Source organism: Bombina bombina, chromosome 11, assembly GCF_027579735.1.
Source record: "Bombina bombina isolate aBomBom1 chromosome 11, aBomBom1.pri, whole genome shotgun sequence".
NCBI lineage: Eukaryota > Metazoa > Chordata > Amphibia > Anura > Bombinatoridae > Bombina > Bombina bombina.
In genome coordinates this window covers 53,661,492-53,682,982 of record NC_069509.1, presented here as the reverse complement: position 1 = coordinate 53,682,982, position 21,491 = coordinate 53,661,492, and the positions used below count along the sequence as shown (strand labels likewise).

The 21,491-nt window shown below is 37.4% G+C and overlaps 1 protein-coding gene across 1 annotated transcript; it reads right to left on the bottom strand.

Moving 5' to 3' along the window:
- Positions 1-2,089: 2,089 nt before the first annotated feature.
- On the bottom strand, positions 2,090-21,092 carry ECI1 (enoyl-CoA delta isomerase 1). The gene is made up of 7 exons (XM_053695137.1): positions 20,956-21,092; positions 14,039-14,143; positions 12,196-12,323; positions 10,698-10,844; positions 9,738-9,859; positions 9,026-9,204; positions 2,090-2,591 (listed from the first exon to the last, which is right to left on the bottom strand). The coding sequence occupies exons 1-7, from the start codon at positions 21,005-21,007 to the stop codon at positions 2,425-2,427; spliced, it is 900 nt and encodes a 299-aa protein (XP_053551112.1). The 5' UTR covers positions 21,008-21,092; the 3' UTR covers positions 2,090-2,424.
- Positions 21,093-21,491: the final 399 nt, after the last annotated feature.

Genomic DNA, 21,491 nt, shown 5'->3' with positions numbered 1-21,491 from the left:
GCTAATATTTAGTGTCATCTGGCATGTAAAGTTTTTATTTCCAGGTTGCAATTTCGTTGTTTCAAGTTTTTATTTAGCACAAACCAGTAAAATTGTTATTTTTTTCCTTTTTCTTGTCACCGGTCTGGAACTGGTACAGTTATAATTTGTAAGATGAGTTTACCAAAGGCTTGCGAGTATTAATTACCCAAGTAGAGAAAGCTTCCATCTAAATGATTTTACATTATTGTTTTGTATTCTGTCGATATATTAACCTTACAACTGACTTTCTTGGCACAAATTGTGAGATGTTCCCACACCAGTTTTCAAAAAAACCCTAACAGGTCAAGATTTTAGTATCAAAACCCAAAAACATCTGGTAACAATTGGTCACGATATATCAATCAGTGTGTAATATGGAGAAGAATGTAATACACCTAAAAACTACACTTCATAATGGGCTTATAGCATAGTTAAAGGGACACTCAATCAAAATTAAACTTTCATAATTCAGATAGAGCAGCCATTTTAATCAACTTTCCTATTTACTTCCATTAACTAAATGTGCACAGTCTTTTTATATTTAAACTTTTTGAGTCACCAGCTCCTACTGAGCATGTGCAAGAATAAGAGTGTATGCATTTGTGAATGGCTGATGGCGGTCACATGGTACGTGTATGCATTTGTGATTGGCTGATGGCTGTCACATGGTACAGGGGGAGTGGAAACAGACATAACTTAAAATTGTCAGAAAAAAAATCTACAACTCATTTGAAGTTCAGACTAAGTGTTATTGCATTGTCTTGTTATCTTGCATTTGTTGATTATGCAAATCTACGGTGTTGACTGGTCCTTTAATAAATATGTGCATTATTCAAAATTTGGGTATTTGACAAACAAATGCCAAATATGGCTGTGGAAGGATATGTTAGCGTTACAATACAACAAATATCTCTGCAAATCCATATCTGGCACAAAATGCTGCTACCTGTGGCCATATTCAGCATTCGTTTGTCAAATATCTGAAATAGAAATAATGCACATAACTATTAGTTATACTATCACAGTTATATTAAAGACCAGTTTTGAATATATATATATATATATATATATATATATATTATATATATATATATATATATATATATATATATATATATATAAGGAATATATTTAAAACCATATTGTATACATTGTACAATATAAAGTGTGTTAAAATTAATCATATAATGTGAATAATTAAGAAAAAACAAGCAAGCGCCAGAGTTCTGTGATCATAAATGACATACAAGAATTCCAACAAGGCCGCACTTGGCCAATCATATCCCATCGAATTAGGGCTAAAGTTAATGGCATAAAATATATCAACAATTGTAAAACAAAAATACATATAAATAATAAAGCAAATAAAAATGAAATAAAAGATTAAGAAAGGCATGTTTAATAATTTCATTTATTTGAATTGTACTTTAAGCAAATATTAAACATACCAATATATAAATTGTTTAAATTTTTACCTTCAAAATAAGAACCCCTTGTGTTGTCACAATTTTAAAAACAAACCACTGTTTATAAATGATCACAGAAGTTTTTGGGTATATTTATTTACAGCTGAAGCTATATTTTATAAAAAAAAGTGTGTATGTACATAACCGTGTGCACAAAATAATGTGCACTGTGTACAGGGGTATAGTAACGTTATATATTTGTTATAGAGGTTATAGCAGAAATAAAAGGCAAAAAAATAATAAATTGTGGTTTACAAGTGTTTTACTAAATGTCTTCAGATATCTTCAAATTAAAACACAGCGTTTTAAACATTCTGAACAGAATGATGGGGGGAGGGGGAGAAAGATACTGTAATTCCTGGGATGACTGAGGATACAAAAGAATTTTCTGCAACAGTTAGGAAGCGTTTTGCCCCAGGCAAAGTACAATGAAAGCAATTCTGAATTCTCTTTGCAGCTGCTGCCAAATGGAAAATCAGTTCTTATATAAACTTCCAACATAAAATCTATTTCATTCACACTTCAACACAACAATGTAGGATCACTTAAAATAAAAAGCATTACATTACACTACAGAAATATAAAGACGACATCAGCCGGTATTCATTATTAAGATTTTAATTTTTCACAAAATATTTTTCTCATTGATATAAAGGACGCCCACGCATGTTTAAAGACACCAGTGTACCCCAAAATTATAACGTAAACCGAGTTAGCAGCTTCTTGTATATTAAAACGCAAAAAAAATATTTAAAGGGCAATTTTCTAAATACAGTGGCAAGGGTGCAAATTGGAAAAAGACAAAAATCTGGAGCTTTTTTTGCTTCTAGAATACACCATGATTCAAGTGCCTTTGCTTCTTCTTCTTCACTGGCTGTTCACAGTGTGTGGTGGTCTACGACTCTTACTACATAGCATTGGCCCAATTGTACATACATTATTGCTTCCTCTGCTTCAGTCTGTCCATGTAGATTTGCAGGGATTTCTGGATAGAGTCCTTGGAGATAAAACTCACAAAGTTGTTGATATCTGATTCTCGATTGCTCACCAGTCTGTCAATCACCTGCTTGCGCATCATGGACTTGGTAATTTGTCGGGCATGGTCTATGTCAGGAAAAATATTAGGTTAGGCCATAATTTCTCATAAAACTAGACGAGTGAGCTTTCGCTAAATATTACAGGAGAGAAACAATAAACCATTATACTTGTATATTATAATAATCGCTTAATTTTCTTGCTCTATCAAGCCACCAAGACCAACCACGCTTGACAAATGAAACACTGGGGCTTTACTTAAGATCCTTTATTGGAGACATAAAAATGGACAAAGATAATGCTCCAATGTGTAATTTACTTTATGTACTGTTGCTTAATTAAAGTCAGTTCAAGAGCAGCAATGCACTTTCAGGACAATTTACTCAATATATTGAGTGAGCGAATGACAAAAGGCTTGTCTGTGCAGCTACCAATCACCAGCTAGTGCCCAGTAGTGCATTTTTGCTCCTAAGCCTACCTAGGTGTGCTTTTTAACAAAAAACACTAAGAGAACAAAGCCAATTAATTAATTTTTTTTAAAAAATCTTAAAAAGAAAATTTATGCTTACCTGATAAATTTATTTCTTTTTTGACACGATGAGTCCACGGATCATCTTAATTACTATTGGGAATATTACTTCTGCCCAGCAGGAGGCGGCAAAGAGCACCACAACAAAAGCTGTTAAATATCTCCTCCCTTCCCTCCCAATCCAGTCATTCAACCAAAGTAAAGGAGAGAAAGGAAAAAAACCAAGGTGCAGAGGTGTCTGAAGTTTATAATAACCAACAACCAGTCTTTTGAAAAACAGGGCGGGCTGTGGACTCATCGTGTCAAAAAAGAAATAAATTTATCAGGTAAGCATAAATTTTCTTTTCTTTTTAATGACACAATGAGTCCACGGATCATCTTAATTACTATTGGGAATCAATACCCAAGCTAGAGTACACAGATGATACGGGAGGGACAAGACAGGGAACCTAAACGGAAGGCATCACTGCTCGAAGAACCTTTCTCCCAAAAGCGGCCTCAGCCGAGGCAAAAGTGTCAAATTTGTAGAATTTTGAAAAAGTGTGAAGAGAGGACCAAGTTGCAGCCTTGCAAATCTGTTCCACAGAATCCTCATTTTTGAATGCCCAAGAGGAAGCAACAGCCCTCGTAGAATGAGCAGTAACTATCTCTGGAGGTTACTGTTCAGCAGTCTCATATGCAAAGCGTATGATACTCTTCAGCCAACAAGGAAGAGAAGTAGTTGTAGCTTTTTGTCCCTTATGTTTTCCCGAGAAAACAACAAAGCAGAAGACTGACGAAAATCCTTAGTCGCCTGCAAGTAAAATTTTAAGGCACGGACCACGTCCAAATTGTGCAGAAGCTGTTCCTTCTTGAGAAGTAGGATTAGGACACAAGGAAGGAACAACAATCTCCTGATTAATGTTCTGATCATAAACAACTTTAGGAAGAAATCCTAATTTAGCATGTAAAACTATCTTATCTGAATGAAATAGAAGGTAAGGGGATTCGAACTGCAATGCCGAGAGCTCTGAAACTCTGCGAGCAGACGAAATAGCAACAAGAAATAAAACTTTCCAAGATAACAACTTAATATCTAAGGAATGCATAGGCTCAAACGGAGCCCCTTGAAGAATTTTTAAAACCAAATTAAAGGGACACTGAACCCAAATTTTTTCTTTCGTGATTCAGATAGAGCATGCAATTTTAAGCAACTTTCTAATTTACTCCTATTATCAATTTTTCTTCGTTCACTTGCTATCTTTATTTGACAAAGAAGGCATCTAAGCTTCTTTTTTGTTTCAGGACTCTGGACAGCACTTTTTTATTGGTGGATTAATTTATCCACCAATCAGCAAGAATAACCAAGGTTATTCACAAAAAATGGGCCGGCATCTAAACTTACATTCTTGCATTTCAAATAAAGATACCAAGAGAAGGAAGAAAATTTGATAAAAGGAGTAAATTAGAAAGTTGCTTAAAATTGCATGCTCTATCTGAATAAAGAAAGAAAAAATGTGGGTTTAGTGTCCCTTTAAGACTCCATGGAGGAGTAACTGGCTTGAACACAGGCCTGATCCTGACCAAGGCCTGACAAAAGGATTGCACATCTGGAACATCTGCCAGACGCTAGTGTAATAAAATAGATAAGGAAGAAATTTGACCCTTTAGGGTGCTTGTCGATATTCCTTTCTCCAAACCCTCTTGGAGAAAAGACAATATCCTAGGAATCCTGACTCTACTCCAGGAATAGCCCCTGAATTCACACCATTATAAATATTTACGCCATGTCATATGGGTAAAATCTTCCTAGACACAGGCTTACGAGCCTGATTCATGGTCTCACTGACCAATTCCTAATCCACACTTGGATAAAATAAAGCTTCCATCTTCAAGTAGTCAACTTCAGAGAAACTATTATTGGATAAAAGAAGGGTCCTTGAAGTAGAAGATCCTTCCTCCACGGGACTCCCAGGTGGAAGATGTGACACGTCCACCAGGACTGCATACCAATCCTGCGGGCCACGCCGGTGAAATGAGAATCACTGATGCCTTCTCCTACTTAGTTTGAGCCAAGACTACAGGAGCAAAATCAAATGGAGGAATTAAGTATGCAAGACTGAAATTCCAAGGTAACGTGTCAAGAAGCCATGAGATTCAATTGCAACTGACCCCATTGAAAATCCGTCTGGAGTTCCCCTGGGTAAAATGTCTACCTACTTACGAAGACCACCTCTCAGAAGTCCCTTCTGGGATGCAGGTCGTCAGACAGTAATTGTGGGTCTCAGCCCACTGAACGATCTTGACTACTTCTGTCATGGCCGAGAAAACTCAGAGTCCCTGACGGCTGAAGTAAGATCTAACTTAAACCTGATAAACCCGGCCAAGCTAACTGAGGCCAGGCTAGGAGATGATTTACTTTTTCAAAACGGTTATGGGAAGAACAGACTCCACCCGAGTCCATGTTCACTGCTCTTAGAGGGCCCCAAACAGTTCCCCATCTGTTGTCACACTCACCCAGTTTCCTGGGAGCAAGGATCCTGAGACAACCACCAAAGAATTCTTAAACTATTGAGAACTAAGGTGGAAACGGGCAGCTGGAAGGATGTCCATTGTCGTTACCATCAGCCCAATTACCTCCATGCACTGAGCCACTGATGGGACTGAAGTGCTAGGTAAGATCGAAATGCTTGAATTCCTGACTACAGTCAGCTTCATTGATGAGGAGACTAATATAGCTCTCCAAGAAAACTACCCTTGTAGTTGGAACTAAGGAACTCTTTACCAAATTCACCTTCCATCCGGGAGACCGCAGGAAAAATTGTGCGTAATCCTGCTTGTCGAAAGAAAGGCGCCTGAATCAGAATGTCATCCAAAAAATGTGTCCCTGCAATGCTCTGCAATCAGAGCACCACCAGCAGTGATCCCGGAACCCTTGAAAAAATTCCGAGAACTGTGACCAGGCCGGAAAGAATCACGAGTTGGAATGTTTGGCTAGAAAGGCAAACCCTAGAAATTTGAGATAGTCCTTGTGGATGGGAAGATGCAAGTATGCATCCTTCAAATCTCCCGTGGTCATAATTGACCCTCTTGGACCAAAGGAAGAATGGAAGTATATAGTTTCCATCTTGAAATACGGCACTCTGAGAACCCTGAGTGGATTCTAAAATAGGTCTGAAGGTTCCCTCTTTCTTGGGAACCACGAACAGATAGGAGTAGCATCCCAGACCTCATTTCTGCATTGGACCAGGAACTATTACTCCCAGGTCGGAAAAGATCCGTACATAGCGTAAAAGCGCCTCTCTATTTAGTCTGGTCTGTCGATAATCTTGAAAGCAGACACCTGCCCCTGGGAGGAAAGTCTTGAACTCTAATTTGTATCCCTGGGACACAATGTACACCACCCAAGGGATCATGAAATCACAAACCCAAGCCTGATCGAAAAAAGGAAAACCTGCCCCCTTACGGATCGGTGTGCACGCCCTTCATGCTGTCTTTGATTAAACAGCAGGCTTCTTGGACTGTTTTTGCCTATTCTAAGACTGATTGGGTCTTCCATGAAGGCTTAGACTGCTCCTGCTTGGGAGAAGGAGGGAAAGGATTTCCCTAGAAATCTCGAAAGAACCTAAAATTCTCTCTGACGTCCTTTCGCTTATTTCTCTTATCCTGTAGATGAAACATCCACAGACCAAGATTTTAACCATAATGCTCTGCGGGCCAATATGGCAAAGCCTGAATAATAGCTCCCAGCATCAGAAACCTCTGTATTAAAGGAGTTTACTAACTTAAGGCCATTTATTCTATCCCTTCGAGAGGGGTGTCTGTCCAATAGAAACAGACAACGCATCAAACCAGTACGTCGCCGCACTGGTGACAGTAGCCATACCAACCGCAGGTAGTCAATGTAAACCCTCTAACCATAGGGTCCTTCTCCTGCATAGGATCCAAAAGGAACTACTATCCACTATGGGAATAGTATCTCCCTTCTGCAAAGACTCCTTGATAGAGTCTGCTATAGAAAGCATCCTTTTAAATATAGGAGAGGAGAAAAAAGGGATACCCGGTTTCTCCTATTCCTAAGCAAATATTTGTATAACCCTATCTGGTACAGGAAATACTTCCACCATGAAGGGCACATCACAATATTAGTATAATTTACTGGACTCTCTAGGATAGACTACGCCGGTAGTGTCGGAGTCGTCCAGGGTAGCTAAAACTTCCACAAGTTATAAATGGAGGTATTCAAGCTAAAACTGAAGGAAAGCAACCTCAGGATCAGATAAAGGAATTACTACATCTGAGTCTGAGAATTCCCCCTCAAATACTACCGAAGTATCCTCCTCTTTCAGGTTATAGGGAAGAAACATTCGGAATAGCTACTACTGAATCACTCACACTATTGATTGAATATATGTCCTCTTGTACTTTTCTCTACAGTCTGGGAAAAACAGACAATGCATAAAATGCAAGGTAACTCCAGGTGGAGTGTGAGAGGAAGCGCAGGGCACTGCATGTGGGCTATACATTTTTGGGACACATTAGGAGACATTTGTGGCATATCTTGACCATTGTCAATAGACTTCTAAACAGCATGCACCTTAGAAGGAGTAGGTTCAGAAAAATTTATTTTTATAACCACATTGGCATCAAAAGCATAAAACTAAGAGACACCTAGCAGGGCCTCTTGGTCCATCCTGAGTCACAAGGGATGAGTTAAACAAATAAACAGGTTAAATTTTGTAATAAAAATAAACACATACAAAACGTTACTGTCTCTTTAAATTTTAAAATGTAACTTTTTATTTTTGTGTGCAGAAGTAAGCTAAATTAGTACGCAAATATAGCAGAACCTATCTACGCCTCAGTTTAATCTTGCTGAGGTGCCCATCTGTCCTTCAGAAACCTAGTACATTCCAAACTTTATTTTTAAAAACGTAACTTGAAATAAAGGAACGTTACTGGCTTTGTTTTTGTTCATAAAAGGATCCGGAACGCAGCTGTGGCGCTGTCCAGTCCCACATATGTGAAAACACTAAAGACTGTGCTTGCAACTAAACAGATACTTTTCTTTCCGAAATCAAAATGGATGTAGAGAGTGCGCAGCCGAAATCGGCGCCAAACATAGCTCCGCCCCTCGTGGGCGTGACCACAATCACTCTCCCGGTCGCCATTATTAATGTATTTAGAAATAGCAGAGTGCGCAGCCCAAATCGGCGCTAAACAAAGCTCCGCTCATCGTGGGCGTTACAACTCTCAATCTCCCGGTCGAAATAAGCCACTGTGAGCTAACTGAACCTCTTGTCAAACCTGGGGGCAAATAGTGCTACCGCTTGTTAGATAGCAACTTAGCCCAAATATGTGACCAAAACAATCACCTCCTACTGAGTCCTTCCTTTACTCTAGTAACTCTTTGCCCTAGTGATTAAGCCCCCAGAGATAAAATCCACTTCTAGTCTCCTCAGCCCCAGTGCCTGCTTACAACGTGCTGTCACAGGATCCCCTCCCTTTATAAGAAAGAGAGAGAAAAAAGAGAGAGAAAAAGAGAGAGAAAAAGAGAGAGAAAAAGAGAGAGAAAAAGAGAGAGAAAAAGAGAGAGAAAAAGAGAGAGAAAAAGAGAGAGAAAAAGAGAGAGAAAAAGAGAGAGAAAAAGAGAGAGAAAAAGAGAGAGAAAAAGAGAGAGAAAAAGAGAGAGAAAAAGAGAGAGAAAAAGAGAGAGAAAAAGAGAGAGAAAAAGAGAGAGAAAGAGAGAGAGAAAAAGAGAGAGAAAAAGAGAGAGAAAGAGAGAGAGAAAAAGAGAGAGAAAAAGAGAGAGAAAAAGAGAGAGAAAGAGAGAGAGAGAAAGAGAGAGAGAAAGAGAGAGAAAGAGAGAGAAAGAGAAAAAGAGAAAAAGAGAAAAAGAGAAAGAACATTTTTGAGTATTATGTCCCTTTAAGGGCAAATTATTATAATTTATTTGTATAGTGCTGTAAAATTCCATAGTGTGGATATATATTACCTGGTATAGCCAACCACTGGGCCATGACACTAGAGGCAGTACTCTGAACTTTATCTTCTGGTGCTAACTGATCCACAAGACCAATTCTGATTGCTTCAGGAGCTGGATACATCTGTCCCAGCTGGAGGGATTGTTCAGTCACACGATGACCTACTATATTTGTCATTGTGTCCTTAAACCTTTAATAATAATAAAAAAAATTATTTAATTATATACTTGTTATTTTTAATAAATGAAGACTTACATTTCCCGTCTTCAAATAATACTTCTTTTATGTAAACAAGGAACAGGAAATCCTTGCATTTAGGTGTTGTATTACCTTGTTCCATACGAAAAGGTGTGTACATGTCAAACATTACCCCTACACTTAAAAAACAAAAGGAAGCCTGATTTTGTAAAACTATGGAACTACATTTAGTTAAATGGAATTTGGATTAATCAGGAATACATTTTACTCATTTAAAAATAAATAAATATCTATCACTAAACAGACTAGCAAACTCTAAATGCATAAAAAGTTCTTAACAAAATAACTGCTCAAAACGTTAAAACAGCGGTTTGTTTTAGGAGTATATCATTTAAAGGATTGCATTTAAGTATTTTACATACAACAACAATAGGTAGATTTTATTTCAGACACACCCTTGTGGTTTTACAGGTTTTTAAATCCTTGCTAGAAAAGCAAACAATGTACTACTGGATAATACTTTACCAGAAAGGAGCTACTATGCCCAACTGGGTCTCATTAAGGCCGATGGCAAATTTTGGATTGTCTGCCATGATTCTGTAGTCACAACACATTGCCATGAGGCAGCCACCGGCAGGACTTGAGCCCTAAGTCAGACACAGAAAATGGGGTGTAAGTTGTGCATTAACAGTAAATCCACAACAAACTGATTTAATTGTTAACAAACCACATAGTATGACACAGAAGCTCCCAAATCTGTACTCAGGGAAGCATAACAGGTCAGGATTTGATGATCTGCTTACCTGATCACTAGTAAATTACCCAAAATTAATGAGGCACTAATTAACACCTGTGCCCATTCTCAGAAATCCTCAAATATTGACCTGTTGGGTTCCTCAAGGACAAGCTTGGGAACCAATGGAAAAACAAAAACAAACAAATTAGGATATCTTCCTCATTATATGTAAAAATGGTTAAACATAATATTTTCATAACATTTAAAAGGGACACTCAAGTTAAAATTAAACTGTCATGCAATTTTAAAAAAAACTTTCCAATTTACTTCCATATACAAAATGTGCAGTCTTTATATATTTACATTTTTTGAGTCACCAGCTCCTACTGAGCATGTGCAGGAATTCACAGAATACACGTATATGCGTTTATGATTGGTTGATGTCTGCCACATGATACCGGAGGAGTGGAAATAGACATAGACTGTCAAAAAAAAAAAAATCAAAAAAAAATCTACTACTCACACAAATATTCCATATAAAAATAAAAATGTTCTAACAATAAAAAAACATTTGAATGTCCAGGACTTCCATAGTGCAAATAAAGAATTGTTTGTTTGAGAAAAATAACATCCTTTTTTACTTAGGGTACAAAGTATTTCAAAGAATCTGCCAATTTTTATGTTCATGTAAACTTTTCCTTCCCAGCCAACCTTATTGAAACCATTCAGGCAGGTTAAAAAACACTTGCATTGATAGCCGCTATTGTGACCATGTTGGATCCATATAATTTCAGCCACATCTCTTGGACAGCCTTCCAAAAAGCTGCATAATGCTCTGCACTTTTCCCACACATCTCAGTGATGTCAAGTCCTGCAGAGAAGATTTTGGGAACAGCCTAAAATAAGAAGAGAGGAAATATTTAAATCAGATTAATAATTTTGCACATTCAATAGAGGTACAAAGGGGTTGATTTATCAAGCTGCAGCAGACAGGGGTGCTACCAGAATTCAGCATTGCACAAGAACGCTATTTTATGCTCTTAGGCAACGCTGCCCCCTGCCCAGCCAATCAAGCGCGGGCATGAGCTGTCAATCTCCCCGGGGAGATTGAAATTCGCCACCTAAGAGGTGGCAAAGAGATTAGTGAAGCAGCGGTCTGATGACCGCTGTTTGTTAAATACAGACTGCAGGTTCTCTTGTGAGATAATAATATATATATTAATTTGTGAATGATGTATAAGAGGAAGTGAATCCATGGGAATAGGACATATAAAATAAAGGAAAATTAAAAAGGGGATGAGGTCACACCCCTTTAATTATTTTGTGACTATTCATTATTGCATGAGTGGAAATATAGAGGTTGAGATATACTATACAACCAAGACCAATTAAAAAAAATACAGATATCTAGCAGAATTATCCTTGAAAGGTCTGAGTATTAAAAAATTGCTCAGTTTTCAGAGCTAAAATTACATGAAATGGTGCAAAATAAAAAAAATGAAAATATAGTGCAAAGTTGGTTAAAGGGACATTAAACCCACATTTTTTTCTTTCATGATTCATATAGAGCATGCAATTTTACTTCTATTATCTAATTTGCTTCATTTTCTTTATATTCTTTGCTGAAAAACACATCTAAATAGGCTCAGAAGCTGCTGATTGGTGGCTGCACATAGATGTCTCGTGCGACTGACTCACCCATGTGCATTGGTATTTCTTAAACAAGTGATATCTAAAGAATGAAGCAAATTAGATAATATAAGTAAATTGGAATGTTGTTTAAAATTGTATTCTCTACCTGAATAATTAAAGAAAAATGCACATCCTTTTCACTGCAATTGTTTTTCAATAGCCAAACTCCACAAACTATTTGTTTTAGTTGGAGGAGACACCAAAGCTGGTCACTGTTGTACAGTTAGTAAAAATGAAATTGTTTTGCAGTTGCTATCAGTTAAAGCCAGTTACGGGCATGTGTTATGGTCTGCTCTGGTCAGAATAAAATATTTCTGAAATCCTTTCAATTATAAAGTTGGCGCTAAGCTAATGTTCTACAATTCTGCACCATGTGCAGAATTATATAACATTATTTCATAGGTTTACTGTCCCTTTAAGGTGTTTACTGTCCCTTTAAGGGAAAAAAACCTGTTGGAGCTTGGCAACAGAAAATATGGAAGCCATAGATATAGGTGGCAGCTTAGGAATTTCTGTATTAAAATCACTAGTCCTGTGTGCCACATACATACGTACAGATGTCAGGATAAGACCACGGCAGCCACGATCCATCTCCAGCTTCTCCAAATTGATGGAAAATTCCGTAAGGACCTCTAAGCTGAGGCTGTTTACTGGAGGATTTTTCATCTTCATTACGGCCACCCCTGGGACATACACAAAGCTGCATTATTCCTCCACATGCAGGAGCTTATCAGTAACATTACGCCTAAAGACTGTTCCCTTTGATCGGCAGAGCAAGGCACCTACACATCTACTGGCAACCTGATCCTTACAGACTTAGCACAGAGGAAACTTCAAAAGGAAGTTAAAGGGACAGTTTACCCTAAAATTGTATCCCCTTTAATTTGTTCCCAATTATCAATTTTACCTGCTGAAGTGTATTAAATTGTTTACAAATAGTCCCACAGCTTTTATATCGGCTTTCGAAATAGCTGATTTTGCCTGTGGTATCCCTAGCTATACTGAAAGGCTACTAAAGAAATTACACATACAGTGGGGAGTGGGAGAGAACATTTTAATATGTTAATTTTCCATTGTTCTTTCTAAGGGGTCGATTTATCAAAGACTTTGCAAGCCTTTCGACCCCCTATGACTGCAGGTTCTCACAAGAGAACCTGCTCGCCCTATTTAACAAGCAGCGGTCACCAGACCGCTGCTTTCCTAACCTTTCGTCACCTCTAAGGTGGCGAATTTCAATCTCCACGGTCTCTTCCAACCTGGGAGATTGACAGCTCCTGCCCACGCGTGATTGGCTGTGTGCGGGCAGGGGGCGGGATTGCACGCGAGTGCAAAATAGTGCTTGTGTGCAATGCTGAATTCCGCCAGGGATATTAAGCACGCCAGAGGCGAGCTGCGGCAGATAGGGGCGCATATATGCTCCCCTGTCCGCCGCAGCTTGATAAATCGACCTCCAAGTATTGTATAGCAACAGAGATAAGAAAGGGAAGTATTTGAGTGATAAGATAAGGATGACTAATCTCTCTGAAAGCTTAGCCTATTTTGATGGGTTGTGGTTTCAAATAACAAATTTGGCTATTTAATTTATTAAAAAAAGCATAAAGGAGTTATCTCTCATACATTTTATACTTTGCAGTTGGTATAACATGTTGTTGGGAACACACTAATGAGAAACAAATTTTTCATTGCACTGTTCCTTTTAGCTTGGAATAGACAGCTGGTTCCCTATATTTAGCAAGGTCAGAACAGCACAATTTACATAATATTAGAGGGATATAAAACCCTGTTTTTTCTTTCATGACTCAGAAAGAGCAGCAATTTAAAGCAACTTTCTAATTTAACCCTATTATCAAATTTTCTTCGTTCTCTTTAAATCTTTATTGATAAAAGCAGTAATGTAAGCTTAGGAGCCGGCCCATTTTTGGTTCAGCACCTAGGTTGTGCTTGCTGATTGGTGGTTACATTTAGCCACCAATCAGCAAGTGCTGTCCATGTACTGAACAAAAAATGGGCTGGCTTATAAGCTTACATTTCTACTTTTTAAAATAAAGATACCAAGAAAACGAAAACAAATTGATAATAGGAGTAAATTAGAATGTTGCTTAAAATTGCATTTTCTATCTGAATCATGAAAGAAAAAATGTGGGTTTCATATCCCTTTAATCAAACACGTAGTTACCGTGCATTAAAATTTCCAGAAATACGATGAGTTTAAGTTTGTTCACTGCAGAAGACTTATCTTATTTTCACTTAGAATATCATCAAAATATATTTGTTATTTGGGGAGGGGTGCACCTGTATAATTATATAAGTAGAAATAGTCTCTGGCTCCTCAGTATTCTGAATATCTGCTAAATTTAATGTAAATGTTTCATCCCAGGCCTAAATGTAAAGGTCTTACCTGTTGCTTCATCCAACTCTACAAGAATCTTATTGTTACTAAAGTATCGCTGGCTTCCTGGGCGCTGCCATGATGCAAAGAGGGAGCTGCGAGTGTGTAGTGAACCTGAAAACGACAGGGACATTTATAAATATTATTCACATAGAAAGCAATTATTTTTCATTATTTAACTGGAAATTAAATTATAATACAAAAATAGCATGTTCTTATTCATTAGATTATGTAAATGCTTCATTACTGAGTGTTTAAACACTCGAAAAAGGTTAACACACGTTGGTCATCCCGCTTTGGACCCACAATCATTGCAGCTCCTGACCAGGAAACTAGCAGTGAGCCAATCAGTAGTGGCAGTCGCACATTGCACCAATCACCACTTATGTTTTGCTTCGGAGCGACAAAGCTTGTGGCTTCCAAGCAGGGTTTTTAAAAGTGCAAAAAGAAAATGGTATGTTATATGCAAGCAATACTGAAATATAAAAAATGTCTAACTGGGTGTCTAGCCCAATAAAAAAGGGTTAAACTGCTAAAGTCAGCTTCAGATAAGCAACGCCTTACTGTAAGCTACCTGCTGATTGGTGGCTACGCACATATCCCGCTTATCATTGGCTCACCAGCTAGCCCCCATTAGTGCATTACTGCTCTAGGGCTGACTTTGAAGATTTTATAAACAAGCAAGCAATTGTGCTCTAATTTGTTGAAGCATTAATTTCATTTTCTTTTTTGCACATTTAAGTCCCTTTAACCTAAGTGTGTAACCCCTTTGCTGGGGTTGGATACAACAGAACAAGTATAGTTTGATTTTTTTCCCCCTTAAATGGACAGTCAACTCAAAAAAATGTATTTTTTAAAAAGATATTAAATCCCTTTATTACCCATTCCTCAGTTTTGCATAACCAACACTGTTATATTAATACACTTTTTCCCTCTGTAATTACCTTGTATCTAAGCATCTTCTGACAGCCCCTGATCACATGACTTTTTATTTATTATCTTTTTTTTTTTTCTTAATTTTTTTATTGGGGGAGAAAGCTGAACAAAAATGTGTTACAATACAAAAAGAAAATCCATATACATCTTCATCTTATATAATCAATATGGGGTTGCATCTTAAATAAAATAAAATACACAAAAAGATTTTCCCACATTACTTGCAATATATACATCTTTCCCGATGTTTTGCCGATTAGATTTACTGGAATATTTTCGCTTATCCCACCCTTATAATATTTTCTCTTTTCTTACATTCTTTATAAGGAACAACTATATATACAAAGATACACCTCAAATAATTTATGCAGTTCCTTAAACATTTTCTTGAGTTCTCCTGCACAATATTACTCTTATTTAACTTATTTTCTCACCAAGGAGCTAAAAATAACCCCTCCGTTGTATACTAGAGCTAGCACAGGAAAAAGACCCAAGAAGAATCGCCAGCGTATTAAAAACAGTGCCCATTGGGGGGGGGGGCAAGGGGGAGGGAAGAGGAAAAAGAAAAAAAAAACAACAGGATAACAACAAAACAAAAAAAAAACCTCTAGTGTTGTGAGACTGTTATATGTGTATCCAATTTGGAGGTAATGAACCATTTACAATTAATTCTAAGAAAGGTATAGAGTTTTGAAATGTAGATAATATATGGTTTTGCACTGTAATAGGTGATAAATATATATACTTTTTCCACTTCTTAAAAAATGTTACAACCTGGTTCTCTGCCCCCTTATCCAGTCCTATGGTCTCTATCATAATCTGACCTCTCATATGATTCAAAAATTCAGTTAAGGATGGAGCATTTTTGTGCTTCCACTTTTTACAAAATTCATTTCTTGCGATGAGGATCGCCGTGTTTATAAATAATCTGTCTCCGATGTTACGTGTTGGATGCAAAAAGAAGACATGCTTTGCCACTATTTCTGTCCTGTCGCTTAGATTTCTATTTATCCAATATTGGATTTTACTCCAAAATTGCGTGACCTTTGGACAACTCCAAAAATAATGCAGTAGGTTCGAGTTTGGTCTATGACATTTGGGACAAATCTGCTAGAGTTGGGACCACTTAGCAATTCTGGCGGGGGTTAGATAAAAATTGTTAATTACCTTATATTGAGACTCCCTTAGGTTAATTCTATCTGTGGCTTCTAATGTTTTCTTTAAACTATCTGTTATGTCTTCGTCTTGAAGTTGTGGAAAGTACTTTACAAATTTTTGTTTGATCAATTCGATGTGCCTTTCTCCCTCCTGAACCATAATATACTGGTACCAGATTGATATTGATCTATTTCCTGCTTTGTATAATTTGATGCCTGACTCTATGTTTCTGTGAGTCCAATTCTCACCAAACCTTTTTTCATAATCATTTATAAAGTGGCGAGTCTGTAGGTATGCATAAAAATATTTAAATGATAGATCGAACTCCCCTGCCAAATCTGCGAATGATCTGATTGGCCCTATTAATGATTCTTTCAATTGTGATGCGTATATCAGCCCTTTATTTTTCCAAACATTGAATATCTCATTACTATATCCTGGTAGGAAGGCTGGGTTACCGCATAACGGGAGATGGTTGGAGATCTGGAATTCTATACCCATTATTTTACAATATTTCTGCCATGCAAGCACAATATTTGCAATAGTGGCTAGTCTGCTAACATTGCTTGGTAGTTGTTTGTATGGATAATGCATAATAGCCTGTAAATTAAATGGTTTAATTAATTCTGTCTCCTGGTCATAATATGTAACGTAATCTGTTCTGCTGAGCCAATCTATCCCAAATTTAACCAATGAGACTATGTTGTAATATTTTATGTTAGGGCAAGCAAAGCCCCCATAAAGCTTCATCTGCACCATTTTGTTGAGAGCAATACGTGACGTCCTTTTCCCCCAGATAAACAAAGCGCAGGCCTTGTTATACCTATCGATATCATTTTTTTGCAATAGTAAAGGTAAATTCTGTAATAAAAACAAAAATTTTGGGAATACAATAGATTTTATTACGTTTACCCGGGCTGAAATAGATAAATAATATAGATTCCATTTTGCTAAGTCATAATGTAGGTTCTGAAATAGCTCTTTAAAATTAAGCTGGTACCAATGTGCTGGGTTCTTGCTGATCTTTATACCTAGATAATTAATGCTTTGTGCTACTTTAAAGTTACCTGGATAGCTGTTTTTATCTCTTATAATCCACAAAATTTCTGATTTATTTATATTGATTTTGTATCCGGAGAATGAGCTGAATAGTCTTATTATTTCCATAAAGCGGGGTATGCTCCGTCTCGAATCTTGTAAGAATATTAGTAGATCATCAGCATAAAGTGATATCGATACTTTCTGCTTCCCTATTACCACCGGTGGAAGATACTTTCTAAGATATATCGCTAATGGTTCTAGTGCGATATCAAAAAGTAGTGGTGATAGAGGGCAACCCTGACGAGTCCCTCTTTCCAGAATGATGTATTGTGATATTTCACCGTTGATAAGCAATTGAGATCTAGGTTTGTTATATACTAGCCCGATCAGATCGACCAGGGCACCCGAAAAACCAAACTTCCTCAGTGAATTTATTAGATGGTCCCAAGACTTTTTATTTATTATCTATTGACTTGCATTTTAGCCAATTAGTGCAGTATCTGCCACTAGCCACGGGCGTGAGCACAATGTTATCTAGGTGGCTCACATGAACTAGCACTCCCCTGTTGTGAAAAGCTAATAAAAAAGCATGTGATAAGTCTGTAGTGGCTTAGAAACAGGCAGAAATGTAGAGGTTTAAATGTTATAAAGTATATTAATATAACAATGTTGCTTGTGCAAAGCTGGGGAATGGGTAGTAAGGGCATTATCTATCTTTTTAACAATTGTAGACTGTTGTAGAAGGGTAGACTGTCCCTTTACAGTATGGTTAGCACAGCTATTGACTGAGAGTTGGAAACGTCACCTCATTGAAAAAAAAATACTTCTGCAGAAATTGCAGAGGGTGGCCAGAGGAACTCAGTTTAGGCAGAAGCTCCTGACCAAATAAAGGTACTTTCTGTCTGCATTTTTCATACTTCCTGACATAAAGTCACCTTTATTTATAGCACTGGTAAATCATCACTTTAAAGACAAAAACTTTCATGGTTCAGATTCAGATCATGCAATTTTAAGAGACTTTACGATTTACTTCCATTGTCTAATAGTGCAGTCTTTTTGTATGCATACTTTCTGAAGCACTGTGTATACACATGAGTCTTTGATTGGCTGATGGCTGTCATATGATACAGGGGGCCAGCAAATTAAAAGACATTTTGAGATTTGCTAAAAACAAAATCTTATGTTCATTTAAAATTTAGAGTAAGTGCCACTGCATTGGTATGGACTTTTTTGATTATGCAATTATACTGTATTTAAAAGGACTATTAAATACAGTATAATTGTATAAATCAACACATGCATAATGAAAAGACAGTGCAATAGAGCTTACTCTGAAATACAAATTAAGTTTTTTTCTGACAAATGTATTTCATTTCCCCGCCCCTGCATCATGTGAGAGCCATCAGCCAATCACAAACTCATGAATACAGGGTGAACTCTCGCTAAACGCATCAGCTCTGGCCGCCCACAGCACAGCACTCTCCTTCAAAGAGGTGATGATTGCGCCACTAAACCAATAGCCGTGTGTATCAGCTAACTGTGTTCTATATGATAGCATGGCTATTGGTTTAGAGGTGGAAACGTCACTTTATTGGTGGAAGAGTGCTGTGCCGTGGGCGGCCAGAGTCGCTGAGTTTAGCAAACTGCAGCGGCACAAAAAGGGTGAGTTTAGCACACTTTTTTAAATAACACTTTATTTTTAGTGAGGGTAAATTGTAACATTTGTTAAACGCTCGGATTTACCATCACTTTAGCATAGAGCCACAGCATATTGTTACAGAGTACTGTATGTCTTTGAAATACAGCAGGCATTAAAAAAATAAAATATTTAAATCACTGGTGTCACAAATTTCCAAAGTATTCTAATTAAAGGTGGAAGCCACTTAGTGTTAAAGGGACACTAAACCCATTTTTTTTCTTTCATGATTCAGATAGAGCCTGCAAATTTTAAGCAACTTTCCAATTTACCCCTATTATAAAAATGTCTTCATTCTCTTGCTATATTTATTTTAAAAGCAGGAATATAAAGCTTAGGAGCTAGCCCATTTTAGGTTCAGCACCCTGGATAGCACTTGCTTATTGGTGGCTACATTTAGCAAACCAATATGCAAGCATAACCCAGGTTCTGAGTGAAAAATAAGCCAGGCTCCTATGCTTTACATCCCTGTTTAAAAAATAAATAAAATAAAAATAAAGATAGCAAGAGAACGAAGAAAAATTGATAATATGAGTAAATTAGAAAGTTGCTGCTCTATCTGAATCATAAAAGAAAAAAAATTGGGTTTAGTGTCCCTTTAACACCAGCCGGTATTTTACAGATTTATTTTTTTTATTTTTATTTTTTAAAAAGGTACAGTTCAAAGTTTAAAATGAATAAATATAGAAATAAGCAAGATATCATCAGGAAACGTCTTCCAAGTGTGTTATCTAATTATAAACCAATGTTTATTTAATATCAATCCTAGCAGCTTTTCTTCCAAAATGATGCCGTGTAATTATTTATGCAGTATATTTTTTCCAGAAAAGGCGGTAGTTCCATCTATGATAATTAGCAATAAACTGAACAGACAACAATGGCTGTGTGGAATATAGCAATTGCTGTTAGACATAATGATGCATTCAAAGTACAGATTAACCTGAGAATAAAATTCAGTTGTTTATATTAGTTGTTTACAAAATAAATAAATAAAATTAAGTTTAGTTACCATGAAGTAAATGTGCATAGTCATATTGTAACCTATGCTCTCTTATCTGCTGAGACCAATTAGGGGCAGTTATGAGTGACCAGAATATCAATGTCAAAGTGTTTAACCTTTTAACGCCGTTGCAGCGTTTTATTCCGGGCTTTAGTGCCGTTAGGTTGGAATAGAACCTCCGAGCCGTTTGGCTGTCCTGAAGCCAACGGCGCTTCCTGGATGGGATTGCGGTCTGGAGGGTGACGACGCCCCCCCCCCCCCCCGATCCCATCATTGAAATCTTGCGATCACAGGATTTCAATTTGTCTACAACGGAACGTTGTTCCGATGTAAGAACAAGTTAACCCTGTCATTAAAGGGTTAAAGGGACATTAAACCCAAGAATTTTCTTTCAGGATTCAGATAGCGAATACTATTTTAAATAACATTCCAATTTACTTCTATTATCTAATTGGCTTTATTCTTTAGATATCCGTTGTTGAAGAAATAGCAATGCACATGGGTGAGCCAATCACACAAGGCATCTATGTGCAGCCACCAATCAGCAGCTACTGAGCCTATCTAGAAATGCTTTTCAGCAAAGGATATCAAGAGAATGAAGCAAATTAAATAGAAGTAAATTAGAAAGTTGTTTAAAAATGTTATTTCTAAATCATGAAAAAAAAATTGGGTTTATAAATAATTTACTGTCTATTTAATTTTATTTGAATCATGCATTTTGCTTAGTACTGATAGTCAATGTCATGAGGGAATTGTTTTTCCCCTTTTACTAAGATGTTTAACAAAAAGATGGTGCACAGTTTACTTTTAAAACTGTTTACTGGGAAAGATGTACACTTTATAATTACAAGTGGGTAAATTTTGAGTTGCAACTACATAAGTTAAATCCCCTGCAAAAAGATATTTATCTGACAGAGGATCCCAGTCTACAAAGGACACGTCCCCCACTGTGTACCAGGTCACTGACTGACTGAGCCCAAAGCGCGTGAGCTGCGCGCCAACAGCTAACCAGGTAGGGGGCGACCGCGCCAAAGGCGGGAATACAGCAGCCAGCGCGCGACTGCAGGCGGGTATTAAAGGCGGCTACTCACGCACCTGTAAAAAGCCGGGCGGCAGCTGAACACCTCAGCACTGCGAGCGGCGCCATCTTGCGTGTGACCTTTCCCCGGCTCACAAGAACCGCCTGTGGGTGTCAGTCTCTGAAGCTTGTTGTTCATAAATACCAAGTAAATGCAGAGAGCGGCACCTGGCGGAGCAAAGTCAGACATGCGCTATCAACAACGACAATTTAATGACTTTAGACTACCTCAGTATTTTATCATTCACAAGCCACAACTAGCCTCAGTCAGTGTAATAATAAACTGGAACAAGATCGTTATGAATATAAATAAGTGGAAGGCAATGAGTTATAGGGATATAAATATTTAATTTTTTAATCGTTTTTTGCAAAATGCTTCTAGTAAAAGTTATTGTTTCAGCAGCATACTCACATATGCTACATGTGACTAGAGGATCAGGATTCAAACACCAAGCCTGTGTCAGTGAAGACTTAAATTTGGTAAAGGTGTAGTTTAGCGTCCCAAATTCCAGCGCACTGTTGGTAGGTACCACATTCCGCTGGGGGGGGGCAT